General features: G+C 42.2%; 1 protein-coding gene across 1 annotated transcript; it reads left to right on the top strand.

The window, feature by feature from the left end:
- The first annotated feature begins 1,551 nt into the window (after positions 1–1,551).
- On the top strand, positions 1,552–25,281 carry DAD1 (defender against cell death 1). The gene is made up of 3 exons (XM_033188619.1): positions 1,552–1,873; positions 15,227–15,401; positions 25,053–25,281. Exons 1-2 carry the CDS (start codon positions 1,663–1,665, stop codon positions 15,355–15,357), a joined length of 342 nt encoding a protein of 113 aa, XP_033044510.1. The 5' UTR covers positions 1,552–1,662; the 3' UTR covers positions 15,358–15,401; positions 25,053–25,281.
- Positions 25,282–27,032: the final 1,751 nt, after the last annotated feature.

A 27,032-nucleotide genomic window follows, 5' to 3' on the forward strand; every position in this document is an offset into this window, starting at 1 on the left:
TGGTGGCAGGTGCCTGTAATCCCAGCTACTCGGGAGACTGAGGCAGGAGAATGGCTTGAACCCAGCAGGTAGAGGTTGCGGTGAGCTGAGATCGTGCCATTCATCGCACTCCAGTCTGGGTGACGAGCAAAACCCCATCTGAAAAAAAAAAAGTGAAAAGGTTGGAATGCTGTTGTTCACTTGCTGTTTTACGAATTTTGCTCACATACAGTTCAAATTATTTAGAAGCTGAAAATAAAGTACCTGGTTATGTATACAAAAACTTACAGCTAAAAAGTAAGATGAACTAGGTCTACAAGGTCGGATTCATGTGAAATTAAAAGGGCGACGAAAGCCAGAACTTAAGTTTTTTTAAAAAAAATGTTAAAACGGGCCGGGTGCGGTGGCTCATGCCTGTAATCCCAGCACTTTGGGAGGCCGAGGCGGGCGGCTCATAAGGTCAGGAGTTCGAGACCAGCCTGGCCAACATGGTGAAACTCCATCTCTACTGAAAATACAAAAATTAGCTGGGCGTGGTGGTGCGCGCCTGTAGTCCCAGCTACTAGGGAGGCGGAGATTGCAGTGAGCGGAGATCGCTCCACTGCACTCCAGCCTGGGCAACAGAGCAAGACTCAAAAAACAAACAAACAAAACAGTTAAAACGCTCAAACTAATCCCACTTGTTAAAATACAAAACCTGAAACTATTTCAGTTTCTTCTGCAAACTGAGTTGGAGACAGTAGGGTTTAACCAGGAACGCTCTTTTGGGCCTTTCGGCGCTGACGTCCTGGGATATTACACCAGGTTCAAGATACCAGCTAGTGGAAAGAGGGCTGCTAAACTTGGCCATGTGCTTTTTGCACGATATTCGACCACTATCCCTCACTTCACCAGCTCTTTTAAGGCTGCAAATATATCTGATTCACGTGAGAGTCCCTACAAGTGAGTACAACGTCGGGCCCCAAGGAGGCGCCCAATAAATATTGGCACTGCAGGGCCAGATCCCGAGTTCCAGTTTAGAATCCTGCAGAGGTCAGGTTTCCTCCCTGCCTCCCGCCCCTCACCACACCCACTCACTCCCCCAAGTAATTAAGTCTAAACTGGGGCCTGCACAGTTATTGGCCGCGGCTGGGTCTCAATGCGGATGAACTTGATTTGTTCCAATGAAGTGACAGACATCCGCAGACAGCGCCCTTAACAGAATTAGGGTCAGGCTGGTATCAAACCCCAGGAACGCCAGGCAATGCCTCAAAGTAGATGCAAACCGTTAAATCTTCCAGGACTCAGGACCAGAGAGCCGGAACCCTCCGGTTAGCTACGCCGTCCGCAGTAAAGCCTATTCCCCTCTTCCTCCCACTGTGTCTTGTTGCCAGAGCAACTGTGGGCGTCACCAATCTGACGGGCGGAAACAGAACAAAAAGAGTACACGTCCCCAGCTCATTGATAGGGCCGTTGCGCAGACGCATTAACTTTTCCGAGTTGTAGTTGGGGCTATTGATGCAGTCCACGTCTGCGCAGTAGTTGTTACGCGCCCTGGCCTGCCTCAGCGCCTGCGCAAATTGGCAGACCGGGGGAGGCGGAGTTAGGTCACGACGGTGCGCATGCGCAAACAGCACATCCGGCGTGGTCGACGGGTCGTCTAGGAGTTTGGGGCGCGCGGACGGGAGTACCTTGCGTGCAGTTATGTCGGCGTCGGTAGTGTCTGTCATTTCGCGGTTCTTAGAAGAGTACTTGAGCTCCACTCCGCAGCGTCTGAAGTTGCTGGACGCGTACCTGCTGTATATACTGCTGACCGGGGCACTGCAATTCGGTTACTGCCTCCTCGTGGGAACCTTCCCCTTCAACTCTTTTCTCTCGGGCTTCATCTCTTGTGTGGGGAGTTTCATCCTAGCGGGTAATGGTTCTATAAGTGATCATAATAATAATGTGTTACTTTGGTGTGCTGCTTTTGTTTTCATAGTACTCTATATCAGACCACTGCCCCTTGAAGTTATGAGAAGAGCCTGCATTGCCCTTTTTTTGTGAATGGGGAAATTGAGGCCCAGAAAGCTTAGATCATATGCCTGATACCAAACGGCTGTGTAGGAGTTGGACTTAAATGTCTAAAGAAACCACCTTCGTGCTGCTACTCCACCTGGTGATCCACTTCACTTAATATTGGTCCGGGGAAAACCCTATTCCAACTTTAACTTAGGTTTAACACAACTCTAAAATTAGTAGACTTTTCAAATGAAAAACCCAACCTTGAATCATCTCTGTCTTCTTGACCTAATCACTACCAATCTCCGGTAAAATGTTTCAATGAAAGTGCGAAGAATATAAATGCTGGTGCTTTTCTTGTTGAATCATCCTTTACTTGATTTTGCCTTTTAGCTGCTACTACTTTTTTTCTTGTTGAGGAAGCTGTTATTTCACTGTCCTAAACCCTATTTTTGTTCACATAATTCTATTTTAGCCTTATTTTTCCTTTTGATTCCAGGATTTGGTAACCTTGTAGACTGCTGTATTTAGCGAGAACTGTCTCCATCAATTTTTGTCAAAATCTGACTTTTCTTACCCAACGAGGATTCAGTGAATACTGAAAACAGGCGTGGCCTCTATCGCTGGTATCCCCTGCTACTTTGACTTTGAAAACATGCCACCATTCATGGTTTCTTTTCAGTGTGATCATCAGTCAGGTCATCAGTTGTATTTTCAGTCCAATATGAAGCATTATGGTAAAAGCTTTGGGGATACATCAGGCACATGTTCTTTGTCCTTAAAGAGTTTATGGTCTAGTTGGGGTATAGTCAAAATACAGCACTGGAATTGTCTGGAGGACTGGCACAGTGGCTCATGCCTGTAATCCCAGCACTTTGGGGGCCGAGGTAGGCAGATCACTTGAGGTCAGGAGTTCAAGACCAACCTGGCCAACATGGTGAAACCCCATCTCTACTGAAAATACATAAATTAGCCGGGCATGGTGGCGCACGCCTGTAATCCCAGCTACTCGGGAGGCTGAGGAAGAATCACTTGAACCCGGGAGGTGGAGGTTGTAGTGAGCCGAGATCGTTCCATTGCACTTCAGCTTGGGTGACAGAGCGAGACTCAGCCTCAAAAAAAAAAAGAAGTCTGGAGACAGTGGTGCTGTGCTTAAAGTTACAGACCTATAGAATGCTTTTTATACATTTGCATTGCTAGTTCTGACACACCAGAGATACTTCTCAGAATTTAAAACAGGCCTGAGGATCTAATGACTTGTGTACTGAAGTTGCAGATTAGCCTTTTGATTGGATATTTAGTTACCATCTTTGACTTTTGTCCTAGATGACCAAGATCTGGTTGTCTGTAGTGGCATCCTTGCCTTCAGGATGTGTTAACCATCATCAGACCAGATACGTTACCCTCTGCTCTAAGTATTCTCCATCACCCACCCACCACCTTCTACCACAGTACTAAATGTTTTTATTAGCCAGCCCGGAGAAGGAACCTTGATGAGAACTTCTGATTAATTTTGTTTGATGTTTTTGTTTCCAGGTCTGGGAGAGTAGGAGCAAGGCAGGGTCTGAAAGCTGAGTTTAAAAAGATGACTTCTCCATGTAGAAGTCACCCTGCCTTCATAAGCCCCTAGGGTTAAGAATGATTTTTCATGGATGCATTGAAGAATGTGGTTTGCTGAAGAGTTGGCATGGACTCGAGTTACAGATTATCAGTGTAATAAAGCCAGAAGGTTTTTTGAGCAAATGACTTTGGCTTATGCTAAGACCTGTTTTTGAGCCCGTTGTGGCTGAAATTGAATTAGCAGACTGGACTGCCTTTCTCCTCTGCAACAGGAACTAGGTGGCTTGTCATTGAAGAAAAACCTAGTAAAAGGGGATATTAATAATGGGGCCAATAAGGGGGATTAGAATTTCCAGATCTATTAGATAACAGGTAATAGAGCCAGAGAAATAAAGCAACTTCAGGAAAAGAAGGGATTCATGGTAATTCTTATTTGCCACAGAAGGGTATGATTTACACTTCTTTTGACAGCACTGACTTTCCTAAATCCTGCCTCTTCTGCCATTTGTTAGCCTAGATTGTCAACTGGAGACTGGTTTTAATCTGCCATTTGTTAGCCTAGATCATCAACTGGAGACTGATTTTAATGGGAAATTTGGATGCTTATCCTTTGTTTTGATTGTTGGCAAAGGTAGCCTTGTTCCTTTTTATGGTGCTGGGGTTTCTAACTTTCCTGTGGAGTTTCCTGTTGCAAGAGAATGGAGGAGTCCAGTGAGCTGGGAGAGGGAAATGTAGGAGATACTGTTGAAGGATTAGATAGTGCTGGCTATTAGGTGTTTGAATGCCAGGCCAAGGAATTTGGACTTTTTTTTTTCCCCCACGTTGGATTTTCACTCTTTTTTCCCAGGCTGGAGTGCAATGGCGCGATCTCGGTTTACTGCAACCTCTGTCTCCCAGTTTTAAGCAATTCTCCTGCCTCAGCCTCCCGAGTAGTTGGGATTACAGGCATGTGCCACCACGCCTGGCTAATTTTGTATTTTTAGTTGAGACGGGATTTCTCCATGTTGGGCAGGCTGGTCTCAAACTCCTGACCTCAGGTGATCTGCCTGCCTCGGCCTCCCAAAGTGCTAGGATTACAGACATGAGCCACCTCGCCCAGCCAGGAGTTTGGACTTTATCCTGTAGGTAACAGTAAAGCTTCTGAGGATGCTTTTTTAAAGGGAGAGATTTAAAATTGGTGTTAGCGTGTAGGATGAATTGGAGGGAAATGTTCTTGAATCTTCCCTAATTTTTTTTTTTTTTTTTGGCAGTCTATTCTCTTCCCTCTGCATGTGTTAGTTTAGCATATGCTCTTTGGAAATTGACCAGTACATTTTAAACCAATTCAGAATGCTACCAAACCTTTAAAAACCTGTTGTTATTGGGCCTAATGGTATGAAAATGGTCTGTTTTCTTCTATTCCCTCATAGCTGAAAGACTTACCCATGGTTTCAAGAAGGAACCAGAGGTAGAAAGTTGCCATTGAGAGATCCCTTTTTTTTTTTGATCATCAGAGTATAATATATTGGCTTTAAAAGGACCTCAGAGGTGGAATCTTTTTCTTACTTCAGACAGATTTCAAACATCCTCAGTTAGCTGTTTATCTTGTAGTTAGATATCTCTAGAAGAGGACATCTGTCCCTTTTTTAGAGTTATGTTCCAGTGTTGGCAGCCCTTTGGTTTCCTTTTTTGCCCAACTGAAAGCTGTGCTCATTTAAAGTGCTATTTCGAAGGGATAAGTGGAAAACATTGACTGTCCTCAAAAGAAATCTTTGGTCTTGAAACAAGTTTTTGAGTCATTTTCCAACTATCATCTGTTCTGTTCTCTAATCTATATGAGATAATTTTGTCTTAAAAAATAGTTTTGTTTTTCCTAGTTTACAAATTCAAAACCAGTTTGTAAGGCAAGGAGGCCTAGTCCAGAGTTTTCTGTCTTATGGGAGCTATTGGGCTGTTGTGGATTGGGGCCCAGCATTTCCTTTGGAATTATCCATCAGATCTGTGGATCCTAATATTATCTCCCATAACTGTTATCCAAGAGATTAGAAGTTTGCCACCCTTGTGCCTGATAGTCTTGTTTCTAAATATCTTTCATATCATTGCTACGTTTTCATCCTCTGTTTTAGCCTCTCAATATCTCTTATGTAGACTACTGTAATCCTCCTTACTGGTCTTCTGGCCTCTGGTTTCCAGTCCATCTTCTACTATGTTTGCAGGTTTGATTTGACTTGCAAATCTGATTGTGTCGCTCCCATGTACAATTTGTGTTTCCCAAAGTAAAATTAAAAATGTTTTTTTGACATACAGGCTCTTTCATGATCTGGCTTCCTCTCTGTCTGCAGCTTCATCTCTTGCCTCTGCCTCCTCTATACTCTATGCTCCAACAGTATTGAACTACTTGTCATTCTCTGAACACTCTCAAGTGTCAAACTGTTTGCCTTTGCTTGACTGCCTTCAAAATTTCACTTTTTAGACTTCTCAGCTCAGTGCAATTTCCTTTTTTTGTTATTGTTTTTAAAGAGAACAAGGTCTTGCTGTGTAACCCAGACTGGCCTCAAGCTCCTTGGCTCAAGCAGTCCTCCTGCCTCAGCCTCCTGAGTAGCTAGGACTATAGGCATACACCCCTATGCCTGGCTTATTGCCCTTTGGAACCCTTCCCTGACTCTCCAGCAGATTGAGGTCTTTCCACTTTATTCCTTTTTCACCTTGTATGTGTGTGTGTGAGAGAGAAGGCACTGTGCTGTATTTGGGTGTCTGCCTTCCCTCTGGAAGGTGAGCCCTTGAGGGCGGAGGCTGTCTTCTCATCTCTTCATCCTCAGTGCTGAACACTGTACATGTTAAATGGTGAGCTGGCATATGGTCAAGTCAGGAATACTAAGCAATGGTATGCTAGGTTCTCTGACAAGGTGCTGGGAATTCAACTTGTGAAGCATACAGATACAGCTTCTACTCTCACAGAGTTTGTAATGTAGTGGGAAATACAGACAAGTAAATGTGGATATGGTGCTGATAGAGAATTATTGGTGAGAATGGGAACACAATGTGCACCCAACCCTGCCAGTGGTCCCGCAATAATGTTTCTCTTATATGTTCGCCTTCCCAAAATAGGCTTCATAAATCACTCTATTTTTCCTCTTTTCCTTTATTCTTAGTTGATGATCTTGCTTTTATTTTTTCACTAAAAAAATAGAAGTGGGTAAGAATTCCTTCATCTTTTCACCACTGAATCATAACAGATCACCTGCTTTTATGCCCATATTCTCTGACCTCTCATGATGGGTGATGTGTCTCTTTCCTGTGAAAGCTCCACCTGTGCAGAGGATCCAGTCTTCCCTTGCTCACTCAGGGACCCCACTTCTGCAATTATTCCTCCATTCTGTGTCATTTCTGTTTCTCTCCTGGATCATTCCCATCATACAAACATGTTCTAATATTGTCTATTTTTAAAAAATCCGTTTGACCACAGATGTTCTTCTAGCTACCATCCTATTTCGTTTCCATCATTACAGAATTTTTGAAAGAATAATTAATGTTCCTACCGCCTTAACTATTCATTCCTTAACCACTCTTGGTATTGGTCTGTCCTTACTACTTTACTGAAACTACTCTTGCCATGTTTAGCATTTAACTTAGGCATCGGCTTCTGTGTAAAAGGAAAGTTTCTTCTTGAATATAACACTCTCCTGCTTGTTCTGTCTCACCTCACTGCTTTTTCCTTTCTGCTGTTTTGTGCTGGGCACGTCTGTGACTGAGAGCATGGTTGTAGATACCTTCACTTTGTATTTTTTTAAAAATAGATAAATAACACCTGTATACCTACAACTACTGCTTTATATTTTTAGCTCTGAACTGTCCCCTGAATTCCAAATTAGTAAATCCAGTTGCCAACTTGATGTCTTCACTTGATGTCTGATACGTACCTTGAACTTAACCTGTCCAAGATCAAACCTGCTCATCCAGCCATCTGCCTCTTCACCAGTTAGTACATGGTGTCAATGTTGGTTGCAGTTTTTTTTTTTTTTTTTTTTTTGAGACATAGTCTCGCCCTGTCACCCAGGTTGGAGTGCAGTGGTACAATCTCAGCTCACTGCAACCTCCACCTCCCAGGTTTAGGCTGTTCTCCTGCCTCAACCTCCTGAGTAGCTAAGATGACAGGCAAGCGCCACCATGCCTGGCTAATTTTTGTATTTTTAGTAGAGAGGAGGTTTCGCCATGTTGGCCAGACTGGTCACTAACTCCTGACCTCAGGTGATTCACCCGCTTCAGCCTCCTGAAGTGCTGGGATTACAGATGTGAGCCACCACGCCTGGCTGGTTGTGTTTTTAAATGAAGAGATTTAAATTTCCCGGATCCCTTGATTTTTCGTATCTCCTGCATCCGTTTCATCAGCAAGCTCTGTCTTTTCCAAAATATAGCCTGTATGTCTTCATTTCTGTCCATTTTTATTACCATTACCCTGAGCTCTTTACGTCCTAAGTAATTCTGCTTTCTAACCTTGCAAACCATTATACTGTTCCACTGCTATTATAAGTGAATCCATACTATTTTCTAAGGCTTACCATGCCCCTCAGGATTTGGCCCTTGTCCGTTTCCCCTTGATCACCATAGTCTTGTTAGTCTGTCCTTGATTTTTTTTTTTTTTTTGAGATGGAGTTTTGCTCTCGTTGCCCAGGCTGGAGTGCAATGGCATGATCTCAGCTCACTGCAACTTCTGTTTCCTGGGTTCAAGCGTTTCTTCTGCCTCAGTCTCCCAAGTAGCTGGGATTACAGGCTTGTACCATTACGCCCAGCTAATTTTTTGTATTTTTAGTAGAGACGGGATTTCTCCATGTTGGTCAGGCTGGTCTCGAACTCCCGACCTCAGGTGATCCACCCGCCTCGGCCTCCCAAAGTGCTGGGATTACAGGTGTGAGCCACTGTGCCTGGCGTTTGTCCTTGTTGTGTTTATAACATGTCAAGATTGTTCTTACTGTCTAGAATGCTCTGCCCCCAAATTTTTGCGTGGTTGGTTCCTTATCTTTCAAATATTGGTCTTAAATAGCAACCTCTTAAAGAGACCTTCTGTTATGATTGAGTTTAAGAAAAGCTTCCTAGTCACTCTTTATTATCCTGTTTTATTTTCTTCATAGTACATATCCCTGTCTAGTAGTTCCTGGTTTATTTGTTAACTTATTTTTTTTTTTTTGAGGCGGAGTCTCGCTCTGTCACCCGGACTGGAGTGCAGTGGCCGGATCTCAGCTCACTGCAAGCTCTGCCTCCTGGGTTTACGCCATTCTCCTGCCTCAGCCTCCCGAGTAGCTGGGACTACAGGCGCCCGCCACCTCGCCCAGCTAGTTTTTGTATTTTTAGTAGAGACGGGGTTTCACCGTGTTAGCCAGGATGGTCTCGATCTCCTGACCTCGTGATCCGCCCGTCTCGGCCTCCGAAAGTGCTGGGATTACAGGCTTGAGCCACCGCGCCCGGCCAACTTATTGATTATATGTTTCTCTCCATAGGAGTGGAAGTTCCTTGAGAGCCAGACTGTTTTGTTCTGTGCCATATTCCTAGCACCTGAAATGATGCATATCATGTAGTACATGTTTAGTAAATATTTCTTGGAATAAAGGACATTTAAGGGGATAGAGTAAATCAGAATTGCTAAAATGGAACAGGCTACTTGAAGAGGTAGTAAATTTCCATCTTTGGAAGTGCCCAGGGAGAGACTGAAGGATCATTTGTAGTGGAGCATTTTGAACAGGCTTTTTTTTTTGCTTTTTTTGTTTCCAATGCATCTGAGAGATGTGATACCCTAATCAGTAACACAGGCTCTGGAAAGTTGGTAATTCTCCATCTGGAGGTAGCTTACCAGATTCTGTATGTGGTGAGTATCCTTGGGAAAGCTTCCTGCGTGGTTAGTACAGCCTCCCCCAGCATGCCCACCCCAACACCTCTTGGGCATTGTATGCATCAAATGGGGTGTTGGTGTTTATGACCTCTGAGGTCCTTTCCATCTTTGTGGGACTCTGATTCATATGTTTTCATTGAAATAATCTGGCTACCATGATCACGATAATGATAACATCAATTTATTACCTTATCCACCTTCATGGATAATTTTTCTTTTTTTCCCTCGTATTTCCTCAAAACTCAACACCGTGTTCTCTACCCCAATAACCAGTATTAATAGTTTTCTGTTTCTTCAGATTTTTTTTCTAGATTCTAACTGAAATGACAAGATAATTATGCATATCATATATAAATAAAATATTTTACTTTTTTTTTTGAGACGAGGTCTTGCTTTGTCTCCCAGGCTGGAGCGCAGTGGCATGACTGTGGCTCACTGCAGCCTGCAACGTCTACCTCCTGGACTCAAGCAGTCTTCCCATGTCAGCCTCCCCAGTAGCTGGGGCCATAGGTGTGTGCTACCACATATGGCTAATTAGAACATTTTTTTTTGTAGAGACGGGGGTCTCCCTATCTTTCCCAGGCTGGTCTCAAACTCTTGGGCTCAAGCTATCCTCCCACTTTGGTTTCATAACATGTTGGGGTTACAGTTGTGAGCCACCATGCTCTGGCCAAATGAAATAAGGAATGGGCTGGGTGTGGGGGCTCACATCTGTAATCCCTGCCCTTAGGCAAGCAGAGGCGGGAGGATTGCTGGGCAACGTAGGGAGACCTTGTCTTTACCCAAAACAAACAAAAAAATTAGCTAGGCATGGTGGTGCATGACTGTTGTCTCAGCTACTCAGGGCACTGAGGTGGGAGGATTGTTTGAGCCTAGGAGGTGGAGGCTGCAGAGAGACATGATTGCCCCTCTGCATTCCAGCCTGGGCGATGGAATGAGACCCTGTCTCCAAAAAAAAAAAAAAGATTGGCTTTTTTTCACTTAATAAATCTTAGATATGTTTGCTGTCAATGTACAGAGAATTTACCTTATTCTTTTGAATAATTGCATGGGATTTCATTGCATGTCAGTAGTATATGATGTTTAGACTGTTTTAATTTTTTTTCGACTTTACAAACATACTTTCAGAATGTCATTGTTCTGTAAGATAAATTCCTTTGTCAAAAGGTAAAATCATTTGAAATATTAATGGATATTGCTAGTTGCTCTCCCAAATGGATGAACGAATCTGTACTTTCTACAGCAGGGGTTTACTTGGTACCCTTGCTTCAGTCATTGTCTTTAATATTTTTAAGGGTCTGGATACCTGAAAAGATCAATAGTGCTTCCATGGTGTTTACATGTTTAAGCATAATGAAAACTGTTGCCGTGGTGACAGGCTCTGGAGAACTAGTCTGATAGTTTTCTGGCCTTTGGATTAGATTTGTTTGTTGCTTTTTCTTAGTTAATGATGGGATGATGCTAGCCTGAAGCGAGTTTAGGTTTTCTTAAGCAGTGTAATAATTTATCACAGGCATGAAGATACTTTGGAAGAGTGTATTCCTGGAACTACTTTTTTTTTTTTTTTTTTGTCAATGGTGACTGTAAGAATCTTCAAGGGCATAGAGTGTGGCAGTGGAGAGTTCTCATGAATTATATTGCTTAGGTCTTCTGCCTTTTTTGAGACAAATAAGCAGCTGCTGGAACTTCGAGATCAAAGATAGTTTATCGACAACTGTGAGGTCCTCGTGAATGAGCATGCTATCTTTATAAACTCTGCTACCCATTAAGTGAATATTCTATTAGAAAATACTTCACATTTTTGTAACTTTGTATCATTCAGCCCAGACCCTTTGTTGTTGCCTCAAGTGCATCCCCATCTAGGTATAATTAGAAACCTGTAAATCAGGAGATAAGAGAGCTTTGTGGGTTTTTTTTTTTTTTTTTTTTTTTTTTTGTGAGACGGAGTCTCGCTCTGTCGCCCAGGCTGGAGTGCAGTGGCCTGATCTCAGCTCACTGCAAGCTCCGCCTCCCGGGTTTATGCCATTCTCCTGCCTCAGCCTCCCTAGTAGCTGGGACTACAGGCGCCCGCCACCTTGCCCGGCTAGTTTTTTGTATTTTTAGTAGAGACGGGGTTTCACTGTGTTAGCCAGGAGGGTCTCGATCTCCTGACCTCGTGATCCGCCCGTCTCGGCCTCCCAAAGTGTTGGGATTACAGGCTTGAGCCACCGCGCCCGGCCACTTATGCTTTTTTTTTTTTCTCTCTGAGAAAGCCTCTAGGTTTCAGTATAACTCTGAGTCATATTTTTTCTTCCTTTAACAGAGTACAAAATTTAGTTGTACAACTTGATGAATTTTTAAATTTACCTATCTAACCACTATCCAGATCAAGATATAGGACATTATCAGCACCATAGAAGCCTCCTTGCATCTTCCCAGTCATCCTCTCCCTGTGAAAGATAAAAACCACTGTCTTACCATAGATTGGTTTTACCAAGTTTTAAGCTTTTTGTACATGGAATCATATAGCATACACTTTTTTTGTTTTGTTTTGTTTTGAGATGGAGCCTCTGTTGCCCAGGCTGGAGTGCAGTGGCATAGTCTCGGCACACTGCAACCTCCACCTCCTGAATTTAAGCAAATTCTCCTGCCTCAGCCTCCTGAGTAGCTGGGATTACAGGTGTGTACCACCATGCCCAGCTAATTTCTGTAGTTTTTATTAGAGATTGGATTTCACCATGTTGGCCAGGCAGGTCTTGGAACTCCTGACCTCAGATGATCCGCCCACCTTGGCCTCCCAAAGCGCTGGGATTACAGGAGTGAGCCACGTGCCTGGCCCTTGTTTTTTATTTTTGTTTTTTTATTTTTTATTTTTTTAGATGGAGTTTCGCTCTTGTTGCCCAGGCGGGAGTGCAATGGCACAATCTTGACTCACCGAAACCTCTATCTCCTGGGTTCAAGTGATTCTCCTGCCTCAGCCTCCTAAGTAGCTGGGATCACAGGCATGCACCACCATGCCCGGCTAATTTTGTATTTTTAGTAGAGATGGGGTTTCTTCATGTTGGTCAGGTGGGTCTTGAACTCCCGACCTCCTTGGCCTCCCAAAGTGCTGTGATTACAGGCGTGAGCCACCACACCCGGCCTTTTTTTTTTTGTTTTTAATCAAGATAAAACATGACAAAATTTACCATTTTAAGTATTTTTAAGTGTATAGTTCTGTGGCATTAAGTACATGTACATTGCTGTAAAATCATCATCACTATCCATATCCAGAACTTTTGTCTTCTGCAACTGAAATTCAGTCCCCATTAAACAATAACTCCTCATCCTCCTCTCTGTCAGTCCCTGGCATCTACTGTTGCACATTCTGTTTCTAGGAGTTTGACTACTCTTGATGTCATATAAGTGAAACCATATAGTATTTGTCCGTTTATGATGGCTAATGTCACTTAAAATAATGCTGTCAAGATTCAGCCATGTTGTAGCAGGTGTCAGAATTTCCTTCCTTTTAAGGCTGAGTATTCCGTTGTATGTATACATCACACTTTGCTTATTCATTCTTCTGCTGACACTTGGGTTACTCTCACCTTTTGGCTATTGTGACTAATGCTGCTATGAACATGGGTATGCAAATATCACTTGAGAGCCTGGTTCCACCCTCCACCCTCCCAACTCCCCAGGACGGAGTTTCCCTCTTGTCACATAGGCTGGAGTGCAATGGCATGATCTCGGCTCACTGCAGCCTCCACCTCCTGGGTTCGAGCGATTCTGCTGCCTCAACCTCCCGAGTAACTGGGATTACAGGCACCTGCCCACCTCGCCCAGCTAATTTTTGTATTTTTAGTAGAGATGGGGTTTCACCGTGTTGGCCAGGCTGGTCTTGAGCTCCTGACCTCAGGTGATCCGCCTGGTTCAGCCTCCCAAAGTGCTGGGATTGCAGGCGTGAACCACTGTGCCTGGCCGAGATGCTGCTTTCACTTCTTTTGGATATGTACCCAGAAGTGGAATTGCTGGATCATATGGTAATTCTGTTTTTAATTTTTTTGAGGAAACTCCATACTGTTTTTCACAGTGCTACCCCATTTAATTTTCCCACTCATTAGTGCACAAGGGTTTCAATTTCTCTGCATTCTTGCCAACTCTTGTTTTTTTGATATTAGACATCCTAATAGCTGAGAGGTGATATCTCATTGTAATTTTGATTTGTATTTCCCTAGTGATTAGGGATGTTGAGCATCTTTTCATATGCTTGTTGACCATTCCTATATCTTCTTTGGGGAAATGTCTATTCGAGTCCTTTACCCATTTTAAAATCTGGTTATTATTTTGTTGTTATTGCATTGTAGGGGTACTTTGATATATTCTGATATTAACCCTTTATCAGATATGTGATTTGCAAATATTTTTTCCCATTCCATAGGTTGCCTTTTCACTATTGTGCTCTTTATTGTACCTTTATTGTGCACATAAGTTTTAAATTTTGATATAGTCCAATTTATTTTTACCTTTGTTGACTGTATTTTTGGTGTCATGTCCAATAAATCACTGCTAAATCCAATGCCATAAAATTTTTGCTCTATTTTCTTCTAAGAGTTTTTTAGTTTTTGGTGTTACATTTAGGTCTTTGATCTGTTTCGAGTTAATTTTTGTAGTATATGGTATAAAGTAAGGATCCAGCTTCATTCTTTTGCCTGTGGATATCCAGTTTTCCCAACATCATTGGTTGAGGAAATTTGTTTCCCCATTGAGTGGTTTTGTCACTTTGGTTGAAAATCGTTTGATTTTGTATACGAGGGTTTTTGTGCATTTCTTAAAAAACAAAGTAATTAAATTGATTCATTTTTTAACTGTAGTAAATGTACTTTTAAAATAAACTTATAATGGAAAACCTGAATCATTATCCATAAATAGAAGGTCACACTAAAAATACCATGGAACTAGGCAGACGTGTTCACCCATGCCTGTGGTCCCAGCTGCTCGGGAGGCTGAGGTGGGAGGATCTTTTGGGTTCCAGTCCAGCCTGGGCAGCATAACCAGACCCTGTCTCCTGCCGAGTTCACAGTGGCTCCGTATGGCTGTATCCCAGAATATTCCTCATCTAATTGAGGGGGTACATTTGTTCCCCCAACATATTTACTTAGGCTCTGCCCTGTGGTCTCTGTGTGGGAGCTGGGCTCTTCTGGCTTTGGCTTCCTCTGGGTGACCTGCCGGTTTCCAGCTGGTTTGGCCAGCCAGTGTGTATAAAGTTTTGGCTGGGCGCAGTGGCTCACACCTGTAATCCCAGCACTTTGGGAAGCCGAGGTGTGTGGATCACAAGGTCAGGAGTTCGAGACCAGCCTGGCCAGTATGGTGAAACCCCGTCTCTACTAAAAATACAAAAATTAGCCGGGCATGGTGGCGCATACCTGTAGTCCCAGCTACTTAGGAGGCTGAGGCAAGAGAATTGCTTGAATCCGGCAGGTGGAGGTTGCAGTGAGCCGAGATCGTGCCACTGCATTCCAGCCTGGGCAACAGAGCAAGACTCTGTCCCCGCCCTCCAAAAAAATAAAGTTTTGATTGTGTTGCCCCACTTACTTGTGCAGTTCATCCATTTTTGTGTATAGCAGAAGTTCTTCTTCATTGCAGTGTAATATTCTATTGTTTGCATATGCCGTAATTTATCCATTTTACTGTTGATAGACGTTTAGATTGCTTCTAGTTTGGGGCTATCTGGGTATCATTTGTGTATATGCCCTTTGATCTATGTATGCATTCATTTCTGTTAGAGTAGAATTGTTGGGTCCTAGGGTATGTCTGTATTCATTAGCAGTCATATTTATTTCATACTTCCATGTAATCATTTTTTGTGTTTTGCTTCTTGTGCAGTTTGCCTGAGAATACAGATCAACCCACAGAACAAAGCGGACTTCCAAGGCATCTCCCCAGAGCGAGCCTTTGCTGATTTTCTCTTTGCCAGCACCATCCTGCACCTTGTTGTCATGAACTTTGTTGGCTGAATCATTCCCATTTACGTAATTGAGGAGTAGGAGACTAAAAGAATGTAAGTGATGATCATAGTCCTTGTCCTGTAATGTTGATTTTAGGAAGAGAAATTGGATGGGACTGGTTTTGATCGTGGTTGGCAAGTCTCCCATGCTGCTGTTGACATTTGCAGAATTTTCCATTGGTCTGCAAAGTATGCATTAATATCATAATTAATCAGTGCTACCACTCGTGGTCATTGCCTTGTCTTATTGTTCTTCATATCATTAAGATAGCAGGAAATTAGTGTTTGTAGCTAGTACAATAATTTCTGCACCAATAACTCCATGAAAATAACTCAGAGATTTTGGAAGAGACATAAATGGTAGGTTTTGCCTTTAGATTTGTTAGTTATTTTTTTTCTGATTTTGATCTCAGATGACTTTAAATGCTGGACCGTTGTTTTCATGGCACTTAAATTTGATAGCATCCAGTGTATGTTGAATGAATGACTGTGGGCATTTGCTAATATGTGCCTTAAAGTAGAAATAAATGGGGAAATTGGGTTAACTTGGGAGAAGACTTTAAAATGTAAGATGGTATGCTGCTTGGTTCATTTGCCATTTTCCATTTTTTAGCAGTAGAGTTCTTTCTCCCTTCTCCCAAACAAACTCTTACAAAAAGAATCTTGGTATATAAAGCAGAAGTAGAATTGGAGTTTTTTTGATGGGCAGAAATTGAAAAGCCCTCTCTGCTTGGCCTTTCGCTTCATGTATAGTATGCCCTCCCCTGCATCCCTCCCTCCCAAGCAGAGTTCTAAAGCTTTAATAAATATATGGCTGTTTCTATACCGTATGTCAACACTGTTACTTTATATATGGGACAACAGAGGCCTAGAACAATCCATGGGCCTTCCCTGGCCGCATAGTTAAGTGTTTGCAGTGAAGTGCTATAGTCTAGCGGTGTTCTTGGCCCAGTACTCCTTCCGGTATCCCATGTAGCTTACTGATGAATGCATGCAATATTTGCCTTTGCATTGCAAAATTTAATATTCTGGGTGGTAGAGAAAAGAGAACCTTAGGAAATCTTACCCTATTTGGGGGAAGGATATCCTAGGACCAGCCTCTTCCTGTCACCACTTGGAAAGCTGTCATTTTTATACTAATCAGCAGAAATCTAGTACAAGAGTTTTAGAGCATCTATGTGCAAAGTGGATGCAATAATGTGACAGTGACTATACTTCATTTTCTGACGTGAATTAGTCATTTACTTATAATACGTTACATAAATCCTTTCGTTTGATAGTGCCTCAAAAACAGTCCTGTTAGTTCAGATAAGGTATCATTTTGGTAGTGGTAAGTTGAGAGAGAGGTTTATTTCAGTGAAAAACTTTAAGAACCACTTTGTTCTGTTATTTTAATACAATTTAATTCCTTAGAGACCTGATTAAGACTTGAGTTGTCCTCTTCTCTCCCTTCCTCCCTCCCCTTCTATGTACCCGCCGATGTCTTGTTGCTGGGAATATAAACAATATTGTTGGCTGGGCGTGGTGGCTCATGCCTATAATCCCAGCACTTTGGGAAGCCGAGGTGGACAGGTTGCTTGAGCTCAAGAATTTGAGGCTAGCATGGGCAAAATAGCAAGAACTTACCTCAATTTAAAAAAAACCCCAAACTGGCTTCTGTCTTCAAGACATGTACAGTCTAGTAGGGGAGAATATGTAAACATAACAGTTAACTTACAGCCTTGTTAGGGCCTCACTAAAGGTCTGAACAAAGTGCTGCAATAAATCCAGAGAAGAGAGCAGCTGTACTATCTGGGAGCAGGGGCAGCAGATGAGTTATCTGACCAATGGATAACAACTATTGCCAGTTACAATTAACTGTTACCAGTGGATAACCTTGAATGCAGGTAGAAAACTGACCCACCAACATTGACCTTCTCACGCTTGCAACTATGAGTAACCCTTGGGCTTCCTGATAGAGCCTTCTGGAAAGGTCATAAGTCTTCTGATTGCTTACTCTAGATTTCTGAAGTTCTTTTTTTCTAGATGAGTCATGGTGTGTACTTAGGAAGGGGACAGAGCAAACATTTCAAGGATGTTTTCTAGGCTCAGGGAGATACCAAATCATGGAAAATTATTTCTTAGGGCTGTCATGATTGGAGGAGGACTCTACTGCAGAGAGCTTAGTATTTCAAAATTATGACAAAAGCAGAGACAAAAAAGCAGTCTCAGCAGAAACTGTACTGCAGACCATATTAACAAGCGAGGACCACCTGTTGTTCAGCTGGGAGTTATGGGCCCAAAGCATAGCAAAGTCCTCAATCCCAGATTGCAGTGTTAAATCATTCTATGGAGAGTATGTTCATAGAAAAATCCTTCTCTCTGGGGGATTGCCCAGATTCTTTTTCATAGAGATCCTTCATTTGACATATACTACACTGTCCTACTCTCAGGTTTTAAACATATACTTTTATTTGCTCCTTTTATGTGCTTTTAACTCAGCTATATGTGCAGTGTGCCACAGCACTTTAAAAACAGTTCCAAGTAAATTCTCAATATTTATAGCAGCTCAGAAGGTAGAACAAAACAGATGGAACGTCTTCATATTTTCCAACTAAGTTGAGAGTTTGATATTAAAAAAATAAACATCTGTAATATGGCTGATCTTACATGAATTTGGGGGTGACAAACTCTGAACAACTCTGAAAGAGGAAGATCAAAAGAAAATGGCATTGGGTTAAAAAAAAATAATTCATGGGGAAGTAAGGAAGTTAACAGATAATGAGTGCTCAGTGTGTGCTATGCTTTAAGTACTTCTTGTTCTATATGATTTTATTTTTGGGATAATTTCACGAGGATAGGTTTGCTGTTCTCACTTACAGATGAGGAACTGAAGTTGAGAGAGCCTTGCTAGGCGGCCGGGCGTGGTGGCTCACGCCTGTAATCCCAGCACTTTGGGAGGCTGAGACAGGTAGATCACCTGAGGTCAGGAGTTCAAGACCAGCTTGGCCAATATGGTGAAACCTCGTCTCTACGAAAAATACAAAAATTAGCTGGGCGTGGTGGCCGATGCCTGTAATCCCATCTAGTTGGGAGACTGAGGCAGGAGAATCGCTTGAACCCGGGAGGCAGAGGTTGCAGTGAGCCAAAATTATGCCATTGCACTCGAGCCTGGCAGGAGTAAGACTGTCTTTAAAAAGAAAAAAAAAAAAAGAGCGCCTTGCTAGAAATCTTATAACTAATGTTTCTATCCAGGTCATCAAGAAAGACTCAGTATTTTTTAGACTATACAAATGAAAATACAAAAGGACAAATGCTCCCAGTGGGCTTCTGACCCCCAGAAATCCATGCACACCTGAAATGATGATCAGATTTTGGTGTGTAGGCGGCAGCATATTTTTGAATGAATGCATGACAGAAAGAAGCTCAGTGGATTTCAGTATTTAAAAATTTATATACTTTAGTTTTTTCGTTTGTTTTTCTGTGTTTCTTTGTGAAATTCTTTTTTTTTTTTTTTTGTTTTGAGACAGAGTCTTACTCTCTTGCCCAGGCTAGAGTGCAGTGGTGTAATCTTGGCTCACTGCAGCCCTGCCGCCCAGGTTCAAGCAATTCTGCCTCAGCCTCCCCAAGTAGCTGGGACTACAGGCACTTGCCATCATGCCCGGCTAATTTTTGTATTTTTAGTAGAGATGGGGTTTTACTATGTTGGCCAAGCTGGTCTCGAGCTCCTGACCTCGTGATCCACCTGCTTTGGCCTCCCAAAATGCTGGGATTACAGGCATGAGCCACTGCACCTGGCCTGTGAAATACTTTTTTAAAAAAAATCGTAGTCCATCTCAGGTGTTCTGAAGGGTAATGAGGAAAAGAAGGACAGAACTGTATTGGATCACAGTTTGAGAAGAATTGGACCCTGGATCAGAAGGAAGGGTGAACTGGGCCCAAAGGGACAAAACCTTGCTTGAAAATGTGCTCAACTCCCAGGGAGATAGTTGCCAAATGCCTGTGCCTGGTTAGCATTGTTTTGTTTTTATAATGGAGACCATTCTCACATAAGTCTTAAAAAATTCAGTGTTTGATCGTAGCTGGAACAAGGGGGCTACAGGGTTGGGCAGAACGTTTTAAACTGACTGGCAGCACTGTTTACAAACATGCAATTGTGTTGGCTTTTCGAATTCAGTTAAGTATAGTAATCTAGAAAATTACCTCTGGAAGGGGATCTTGATGTTATTCTGTAGGCTTTGCTGCCACCTAGTGGATCATATGTTTCATGTGTTGAGAGACTACTACAAAACATAAGAGGAGTTGAATTTGGGGGAAGAAGCTACTGATACCTGTGTTATAAAACCTACTTTCTTTCCAGTCATTGGGGGGCAGCAGAGGTCCAGGTGGGCTTAGATGCTGGGTTGGGGGTTACTTTACATTCTGGCCAGAAGTGGGCAATGTCGAGTTAGGAACAAAAGGGCATAGAACCCTAAAGTGGCCCTAGATTTTGTTGCATAGGGGAAGACCAAGACTGCACATAGACCCTCAGGTTTCCCCTTTGTTTTCTTTTTTTTCACCATGTCAGTTTGAGAGCTTCCTTTTTTGGTTTGTTCTACATCTTTTATACTCAGTGGTGACCTCCTACTGGCAATAATCTTTAATTTTTTGTTGGTGGAGGGGCCCATTTAGTTTTTATTTCATTTTCTCTTTGATATTTCTACCTTATATTGAATTAGGTCCTGCCACCAAATAAGCTCTCTCCAAGGGAACTGTCCTAAATTTGTAGGAAATCTTCTGAGGAGTCACATCATAACTTTTTTCAACTCGTTTTTCTCTGTTTAGGTGGTGAGATTAATTATATATATATTTTTATGTGATGGGGTCTTTCTGTGTTGCCCAAGCCGGGAACTCCCTGGGGTCAAGTGATCCTCCTGCCTGAGGCTCCCGTGTGGCTGGACTTACAGGTGTGTCACAGTGCCTGGCTCTGAGATTAGTTCTTTACCTTTCATTCTTAAAACTTTGAATCTACTTTTTTATTTGCTAAAAAGTGCTAATTGATGACTCTACTTGTTTATTGAACTCTATTTTATATTTAGTCTATTTTTTAAGACTACCAAAGAAAAAAAGAATATCGAAATAGAATTGTGTTTATGAATTTCATTGCTGCCCTAACGCTACTGCCTTATTTTCTCCATCCTCCCAGCTTGGATGACTCCTATCACCCAAAGCATTCCCACCCCTCAGGTTGCATAGGAGCCTCTTCTCCGGGCCCTTAGTCTACTGCATACCTCCAATGCTGCACTTATCACCTTGTTGTGAAACTACTCATTCACTTTCTTCTCTCGTCCACTGGACTCAATTGTGAACAGTAACAGTGTGTGTTTGTTGAATGAGTGTATGAATGAATAAACCTTTTTTGTTCTTTTTTTTTTTTTTTTTTTTTTTTTGAGATGGAGTCTCTCTTTGTTGCCCAGGCTGTGGTGCAGTGGCATGATCTCAGCTCACTGCAACCTCTACCTCCCCGGTTCAAGCGATTCTCCGGCCTCAGACTCCTGAGTAGCTGGGACTACAAGCATGTGCTACCATGCCTGGCTAATTTTTGTATTTTTAGAAGAGATGTGGTTTTACCATGTTGGCCAGTATGGTCTCAATCTCTTGACTTTGTGATCTGCCCACCTTAGCCTCCCAAAGTGCTGGAATTACAGGCATGAGCCACTGTGCCCGACCAAATAAACAATTTTTAACTGCAAGAAAAAGTATAAGTTACTTGGATGCTAAAACATGGAAAGTGCTACGAAAGAAAAAAAAAACCAAGGCAGAGATTCATGGGAGAGGCTGTGGAGTGGGGAAGAGCATGAGACAAGAAGTCCGAGGAGGGGCTGGGCGTGGTGGCTTAGGCCTGTAATCCCAGCACTTGGGGAGGCCAGGGTGGGAGGATCGCCTGAGCCCAAGAGTTTGAGACCAGCATGGGCGATATAATAGCAAGACCTTGTCTCTTCCAAAAATCAAAAGAATTAGAGGGGTGTGGTGGTGTGTGCCTGGGGTCCCAGCTACTCAGAAGGCTGAGGTGGGAGAATTAATTGAGCATGGGAGGTCAAGGCTGCAGTGAACTGTGATCATGCCACTGCACTCCAGCCTGAGTGACAGAGTGAGACCCTGTCTCAAAAAAAAAAAAAAAAATCAGAAGACTTGTATTGTAGCCTTTGCTCTGTTAACTAGTTGAATGGACAAATAAACTTACCTCTGAGCCTCAGTTTCTCTGTCTGCACTGTGAGAGGATTGGCTTGGATGTTCATCAAAGTCTCTTGCCACTGTTAATGCCTCTCAGCATAATTCTTGATGGTTCTTTTGTGTTTGAGGAGGATTGTACTGTTTTTGTGGCTTCTCAATTGGGCTTTGCTTTCTGTTTTCTCCTTAATTGTTGCTTTTTATTCATATTTTCAGATTCCCATTATCAATTTATAGGAGGTAGAAAGTTAAATGTGATTATAACTAGATGCACATATTTGTATGAAACTTTTTACAAGAATAAACTTTTGTAAAATGTCTTATAGTTCCCACATTAACAAGCTTGTAGGATTCACATATGTTCCACATATACTTTTACATACATCAGCTCATGTGTGATCCTTCTTTCCTACCCAGTGATGTGGAGATAGACAAATAGTAGTATTCTCATTTTACACCTAGGTAATTACACCTTGGTGAAACTTAAGTTGATGTATCCAGGCCGTGGAACTAATAAGTGACTGAGGGGGAACTGGATAACAGACATTTGGACTCTGAACCTTTATATTCCTTCCTGTTATGTTTAGGACTTTCAGATGATGGCTTTCTATATATGTCATGTTAGAGGGTGTTCATTAAAAATGTTAAATTTGCTTTTCTTTTTAAGAAATTTTTATTTATTTTAAATTTTCGTCAGAACCATCAGACTGGATGCTTTTCTTTTTTAAATGGGAAAAATTTGGGAGAGATTGATAGGAAAGGATGAAGGCTGGCTATCTCAAATGTTTTTGCATAGTTGGCCATACTTAATATGGTCCAGGAGAAATGGAGGAGAAGGCAGGTCAGGAGACCTGACTTTGGCTACTGAGGGTGATCCTGGACCAGCACTGTCCAATAGAGCCTTCTGCAGTGGGGAAACATTCAGGGTCTGCACTGTGCGTTATGGTAACCATTTACTAGCCACATGTGGTTATTGAACATTTGAAATGTGGCTAACAGACTGAAGAATTGAGTTTTTAATTTAACTTTGACTAAGTTTAAATAGTCACCTGTGGCTAATGGCTGTGGTGTTGGACAGCACAGCTCTGGACAAATTTGTCAACACTGTCAGGTCACAGTTTTCTCATCTCTGTAATGAAAGGATTAAAGAAGCTGATCTCCAAAGCTCCTTTCATTTTTTAGAAATATACAGTCTGTGCTTTCTAAAACTGGTGATTCAAATTGAGCTGTAAACCTAGAATTTCTGCAGAATGGTCTTTGATTCACATTATTTCTAATTTCAGTTTTAATTGGGTGACGAGGAATAATTGAGATGAATTTGAAGGAAAATCAGTATTTGAACATATCTGCCCATTGCTAGTGTCTGAATAGAGATATTGCTGGAGAAGAATACAGATTCCAAATAGAAATGACCCTGGCTGGCATTATCTTTTCTATCTCTACAGAGTCATTTTTAACAGTTCTTTGTGTTATGCCTTGCTTTCTTTTAAGATGATTACAACAAACTGATTAAATGGCACTGTCTTTTCTGCCCAGGTGAAATAGACTGAAGTCACGCTAACTTTTCTCAGTAGGTGTCTTCCATTTTGCATGTCTTGATATCAGGGGAGGAGATTTTATTAGTCAGTTTCCTGAAACCTTTATGCCCCGTTAACAGTTGAAACCATTCTTCTTAGCTGTTGAATAGTCAATTGTGTGAGCTAACATTTCAAAGAATCCTAGAACCTCTGCTTTTAGAATAATGTCTGGTAAATAGATCTGCTTTAAAAGAGGGGGAGCAGATCTTTGTAAATAGGATTTTCTGAAAACCACTATCAAAGAGACTTATGAGTCAATTTTTGCCTTTCATGTGGACTGGCCTCAGCATCTTATATTTAAATGTTTTAATATCATAAAATCTTGAAACTTTGATTTTGTACTAAACTAGGATTTCTTTTATATTTCGAAAAGTGTCAAGGCTTTGTTCCCTGAAAATGGCTTTATGCTCTAGTCCTCTCTCACCTTGGCCATTAGAACTGTCATGTAGCCAGGCGCGGTGGCTCACGCTTGTAATCCCAGCACTTTGGGAGTCTGGGGCAGGTGGATCACCTGAGGTCAGGAGTTCGAGACCAGCCTGACCAACATGGTGAAACCCCATCTCTACTAAAAATGCAAAAATTAGCTGGGCGTGGTGGTGCACGCCTGTAATCCTAGCTACTCAGCAGGCTGAAGCAGGAGAATTGCCTGAACCTGGGAGGCAGAGGTTGTGGTGAGCTGAGATGGTGCCATTGCACTCCAGCCTGGACAATAAGCACAAAAATCTGTCTTGAAAAAAACTGTAATGTTACATTGGTTTATAGTCTGTTGCCAGAGAGTTTGCTTTAAGAAATTTGATGGAATGAATAGTTGAGTTTGAATAGGTCTGTTTGGTTTTGTTTGGCACTATGAACACCTTTTGCTTCCTGTTACTGCTCGCTCTTTTACACATTTCTTATAATACCACTGATTCAGGAATGTTTTGCAATTATGTAGCATTTCTCTAAATACCATTGTTAGTGAAATAAACGCATTCTGGCTGAAAGTCTAAAATCTCTCCTTTAAGCTCTGATGCCGAATCTCCAGGTTACTTACTTGACCCAATATACCAAATAAGGTAGTGCCCTTTTACCTCCTGGGGCAGCCAGGTTCTTCTGAAAGGTAGTATTTCCCAGCTTTTTTGAGTCATGGTACACATAGGAGATTACAGTATTTTTATGGCACACTGGGAAAATCAGTTGCTTATGGCTGGAGACATTGGAGCCCCTAGGGCCGGAGGTTTTCCAGCCAGACCCGTGCTGGAGTCCAGTAGGTGCGAGCGAGGCTGTGCTTTGAGGGACTAAAGGAAGCCTGTATCTTGTGGTGAGGGTTCCACCTCACAACTCACAGATCTCAGTTCCATTTGGCTCTAGCAGCAATGTAGCCACTTCTGTTGGGTTTACTCTTTCTTCACCTTTTTCTTGCCAAAAATAAACATCTTTAAATGAAAACTACATTATTTCTTGTATTTTGGTCCTTTGTTACAGCTGAGATTGGGAATTTTTCTTTCTTTCTTGAATCCTTACTCCCTACCCTGCCTCCCCGCCAATGGAAATCTGTGCTTTATAAAACATTTTAGATTCCGGAAAGCTCTTTAGGTTGAACTACAAACCCTCTCACCTCAAAGAATTTGTGGGCCAGGGAAGTCAGAGTGACTTCTGTGAAGTCACGCGGCTAATGAATGGTAGAGCTGGAGTTAGAACACACGTCTCCCAGCTCCTAGTTGGTTTTGCCTTGGTGTGCTTGAAATTCAGTTTTGAACGTTAATTTTTTTGGATAGTACTCCCATAAAATGTTCTCTGAGAAATACTTGCTTCTTTCTAGTTTTTCTCGCCTGGTTTAAATGTTGTCCTGAGTGTAGGAACCCCATAACTGTCTGGTGGGTTAGAATTTAGATGGAAGGATTTGGGGCCCTGTCTCTAGTATCATAAGACATTTAACCTTGCTGCTTTTTTCTTCTAGGTTCACTCTTTCAATTTCCTGGATAAGAGTCCTGGAGATGGCAGCTTGTTGGACACATGGATTTTCTTCAGATTTGCACTTACTGCTAGCTCTGATTTTTATGCAGGAGAAAAGCCCAGAGTTCACTCTGTGTCAGAACAACTTTCTAACAAACATTTATTAATCCAACCTGCGTTTCATTAAATGTAACCTTTTGCCTTCCTAATTAAAGAACTCCATGCCACTCCTCTTTATGCCTCTGGCTCTGTTTTTATTCTTTATTGGTATCAGAATCCTTGTTTTCCCTTCAGTACGCTGTGCTGAACTCTATGAGTTGGTAACTTACATCTGTGAACCTGCCTCCTTGTTTTCATTAAGTGTATTTGAAGTTAATGGCAAAAGGCAGTGCTGACAACCCTGGGAAATGGCAGTCCTTTGTCTTCTTCCTGGAGCAGGTAATCCTTTACTAATCCTTTGATTATTACAGGTGCTTCCACTCTTATAACAGTGCATTCCTGGAACTGCATCATTAAGCACTTTGCCAGAAATTGAACTAAGTATGTGCTTCCACATTTACATCTGTTTCAACATGTTTTAGTGGTAAAAGTGAAGTATGTTTTTCTTAGGCAATGTAAACAGTGAAAAATGGGGTTATATATGTGTTGACTTATAAGATACGATATTCTTCAAAGCACCTTCACAAATATTCTGTCATTTTATTTTTGCAATTACCTTAGGGGTTCCTGTCCTCATTAGTTAGGTGAGGAAATTTAAACTCAGATTTGTGACTTGCTTACGATCAGAGTTCATGACAAAGCTTGGGTGGAACGTAGGTCTGCTGGCTGAAGTCTGGGCTTATCGATGTGTGTCATGCTCGCAGCCCTGTTTTCATCTTGGGTGCTGTTGGGTTGCTATATATGGGGTGGAAGCTATGTTGAGAATGCCACTACTTAAATTTAGCCAACTACCGAGAATGATGAGTTGCGAGCTTCTCCAACTTGGCTGCACGTTAGCATGACTTGGGGAATGTAAAAAGAAAATCCTGACGTCCAGGCCACACCCCAGACCAATTACGTAAAAATCTCTTGGGGTGGCATCTGTAGTTTGTAAAGCTACCCAGGTGATTCCAGAGCACAGCAAATCGGAGAAACACTGCTCTGGATTCTTGCTACTCAAAATGTAGTCATTGACTACCAGTATTGGCATCACCTGGGAGCACAGGCCTCACCCTAAACCTACAGAAGCAAAATCTTCATTTTAACAAGGTCCTCAGGTGATTTATGTGGACAATAAGATTTGAGAAGTCCTGATCTGGAGCAGTGGTTCTCACATTTTGGTGTGTCTCAAGATTACCTAGGAACTTGGTGAAAAGGTTGGGCCTGTATGTTCCTTATTAGCTCTTTGCCTAACTGATGGCACACTGAGTCAGGAGTCAGCAAGCTTTTCCTTAAACAAATGGGCATGGCTATGTTCCACTGTCACTTTACGAAAATTGGCTGTGGCTATGTGGGTCATGGTTTGCCATTCTTAAGTGATACTGGTTCACCGAGATTATGATTGAGCAGTTTAATCTGCTTTTTTTTTTTTTTTTTTGTGAGACGGAGTTTTGTTCTTGTTGTCCAGGCTGGAGTGCAATGGTGCAATCTTGGCTCACTGCAACCTCTGCCTCCTGGGTTCAAGCAATTCTCCTGCCTCAGCCTCCTCAGTAGCTGGGATTATAGGCATGAGCCACCACACCCTGCTAATTTTGTATTTTTAGTAGAGAGGGGGTTTCTCCATGTTGGTCAGGCTGGTCTCAAACTCCCGACTTCAGGTGATCCGCCCGCCTTGGCCTCCCGAAGTGCTGGGATTACAGGTGTGAGCCACCGTGCCTGGCCTAATCTGTTTTCAAACTTATATACAGATGTCATAGACCTTATCAGGCGGCTTCTGGATAATTTTTAGTGTAGAGAAATTGGAATTTTGAATAAGAAAAGCATCTGAACTTTGAGACATGGGTTG

This window comes from Trachypithecus francoisi, unplaced genomic scaffold (assembly GCF_009764315.1).
Source record: "Trachypithecus francoisi isolate TF-2019V2 unplaced genomic scaffold, Tfra_2.0 Lachesis_group3, whole genome shotgun sequence".
NCBI classification, from domain to species: domain Eukaryota; kingdom Metazoa; phylum Chordata; class Mammalia; order Primates; family Cercopithecidae; genus Trachypithecus; species Trachypithecus francoisi.